Consider the following 2,626-nt stretch of genomic DNA (forward strand, 5'->3'; position numbering starts at 1 on the left):
AAATGGGGATGTTCAATTACCTTAGGGCTTTAGATTTAATAATAACTTCAGATTTTTTTTACAATTTTACTCAATAGATTCAAGCATTGATATACAGGGGAAGGGTCGAATGTTTTGGGAGGGAAAACACAAGGTCGTGGGCCACTTTGACGTTGCAGTTAACTTTTTCGTCAAATTTTGAGTACGGGTGGTGTCATCAAAACTTAGGTACTTTTTTTTTGGTTTAGTAAAAAAAAAAAAAAAGAGTTTGTTTATTTAAAAAAGTCTGACAAAAAAGATAATTTATACCAATCTTATCTTTTTTTTTTTTTTAATTTTTTTTAAAATAGCTATTGAATTTTACCGGACCTAACCTACTTTTCTCATAGTCTATTTCTTTACAGAATATTCAGAAAAACCTTCCCCTTTCTCTATCATCGTTTATCTATCTCGCCGATTTAGTGCGTTCTTCAATTGAATCTATTCACAAGGTAATTTCTTTCAAACTTTTTGGCTTTGATTAATTTTAATATGATTTCCTTATATATAGGTGATCTATAGTTTTATTTGAGAAATTGAATCGGTTTTTGTTTAATTATTTAGTTGAGTTTAATTTTAGGGTTTCAGCCATTCAATCTTTGTTTGTGCTTTGAATTCGACCTTTATGATGTAGTATTAGAGTTTAATTTTAATCTGAATAATCCATAACTTCACCAAATTAAAGAAAGCTAAATTAAATTAATTTTAAAGTTATGATCTTTTGTTGTTAACTTTTCAATTTATGTGCTCAATTTAAGTTAATTTTTTGCGATGATGATTTAGGACTAAGTTAAGATTATCTTATTGATTCGTGTGTCTAGAATAACACAAATCTGCTTTAATTGATAGTTTAATATTCTTTGTGTAAATTGAATTGTGTATTTTCTAGTTTACCGGAGAATTTTGCACTATCTAATCATTATTATATAGAATGAGAGTCAATTTTTGTTTTTCTTGATGAATTACAGATTCAAATACTGGTATATAGTTTTGTTATAAAAGAACAAAAGAATAATGTTAATACTTAACATTACAGTGATATGAATGAATGTCATCACAATGGCCTTTGTGTCGTCGTAGAAGGGTATAAGAATGAAATTGTTTTGATATACTCCATTGTTAGTATTGAAATTCTTTTGCTAGTTCCTAAATTAAATCACCTATGTGTATTAAACCTTGATGATATATTCATGATTGTTGTATTCGTTATTTATTGCTTGATCACGTCATTATGGTACCTACTATAAGCAATGTGTATGCCTCCAATTATATTTCCTGGGATTCTTGCTGAATTTTGGCCATTCATATTCTAATATTCATGTATGTAAGTTGGCTTTTTTGATGCATTTTTTAAAATTGACATCAAAATAACCATGATGCTTAGCCTCCAATTGTATTTGTTATGTCTGTTGTTGAACAGGATCAAAGTAATGAGTGCGATGTCCGGTAAAAAAAGGGTCAAAAACAACAACAATACCAACGTTGACAACAGCAATAGCAGCGTGGTCAACACCAATAGCAACGTTGCCAACAACAATAGCAGCTGTAAAAACAAGAATGACAAGATTTGTGGGTATTTTCTTTTGACTGTCGCGTTGGTCTTGTTCTGTGCTTTTTCCATACATGATATTATATTCGACAAGCAAGCTGCCAACCCCATGCTAGAGTTTCAGATCAATTCTGTTGAAGTGAGTTCGATGAAATTATACAATGTCAGCAATGATTACTATTCTATTATTGGTGGCGACAAGAAACAACACTTAATGGCAGATTTAGAGTTTCATCTGACATTGAAGAACAAAGGAGGACTGATTTATTTTAACCCTATGGAAGTATCATTAGAGTATGACGACCCTGATGAAGTTCTATCGTCGACTATTCTTGAACCTTATTTTCTAGTGGAGGATCAACACCAACTGCAATTTGGAATGCAGATCAAGGATGCTGATGCACGCCTTCAGAACAGGACTGTGGATTCAATCTCGAACGTTGTGCAGTTTACTCTGAAAGGCAAAGGTTATTGTGTACATTGGCGTAGAGGTGTTTTGTTTAATTGCGGTATCAATCTTTTGTGTGAGGATATAAAGGTTCAGATTTTACCTGCAATTGCAAATAATTTCATGACTCGGAGTATGATTGTCAGCCCACTCCTTTGCGAATATAACTCTGATTGTCATATGGTCTAGATATATTTAGTTCTATATACAAGTCTATGACTAGATACAAGAGCTGTGAATGTAAGGTTATGATTTTGGCTACTTGAGGTGAAATAATTTCATGTTTTTTGCATCACTATTTTCCTTTGATGTTTTATGTGTAGTGGTTTTTATTACAAGTTTAAAATAAAGAATGCATTTGTACAAGATGGAATGTTGTACGTAATTGGAAGTACAAATGCGACATAAGAAAGTTTTGGTGACTCGCATTCTTTTGGCCGTGCAGCTTGAGCTTCTATGACCAGTATGTAGTAGGTTTGGTTTAGTGATAGTATAAAACTAATACAAGTCATGTGCAAATGCATGATTTTTACAAAACTTTTAGGGTTTTTCTAAGTTATGCCCCCAATCTTCTTCGGTTTCTTAGCCGTGCCCATGCTTTTTCAAATGTC

The 2,626-nt window shown here is 32.1% G+C and overlaps 1 protein-coding gene across 1 annotated transcript; it reads left to right on the plus strand.

Moving 5' to 3' along the window:
- Positions 1-336: 336 nt before the first annotated feature.
- Positions 337-2,204, plus strand: LOC145594426 (uncharacterized). The gene is made up of 2 exons (XM_081650738.1): positions 337-470; positions 1,439-2,204. The coding sequence occupies exon 2, from the start codon at positions 1,449-1,451 to the stop codon at positions 2,202-2,204; it is 756 nt and encodes a 251-aa protein (XP_081506864.1). The 5' UTR covers positions 337-470; positions 1,439-1,448.
- The last annotated feature ends 422 nt before the right edge of the window (positions 2,205-2,626 follow it).

The sequence above is a fragment of the Chenopodium album genome, chromosome 19 (assembly GCF_948465745.1).
Source record: "Chenopodium album chromosome 19, dcCheAlbu1.1, whole genome shotgun sequence".
NCBI classification, from domain to species: domain Eukaryota; kingdom Viridiplantae; phylum Streptophyta; class Magnoliopsida; order Caryophyllales; family Amaranthaceae; genus Chenopodium; species Chenopodium album.

Excerpts from the sequence above, each read along its gene's own strand:
- LOC145594426 (XM_081650738.1), top strand. The coding sequence starts at position 1,449 with ATGAGTGCGATGTCCGGTAAAAAAAGGGTCAAAAACAACAACAATACC.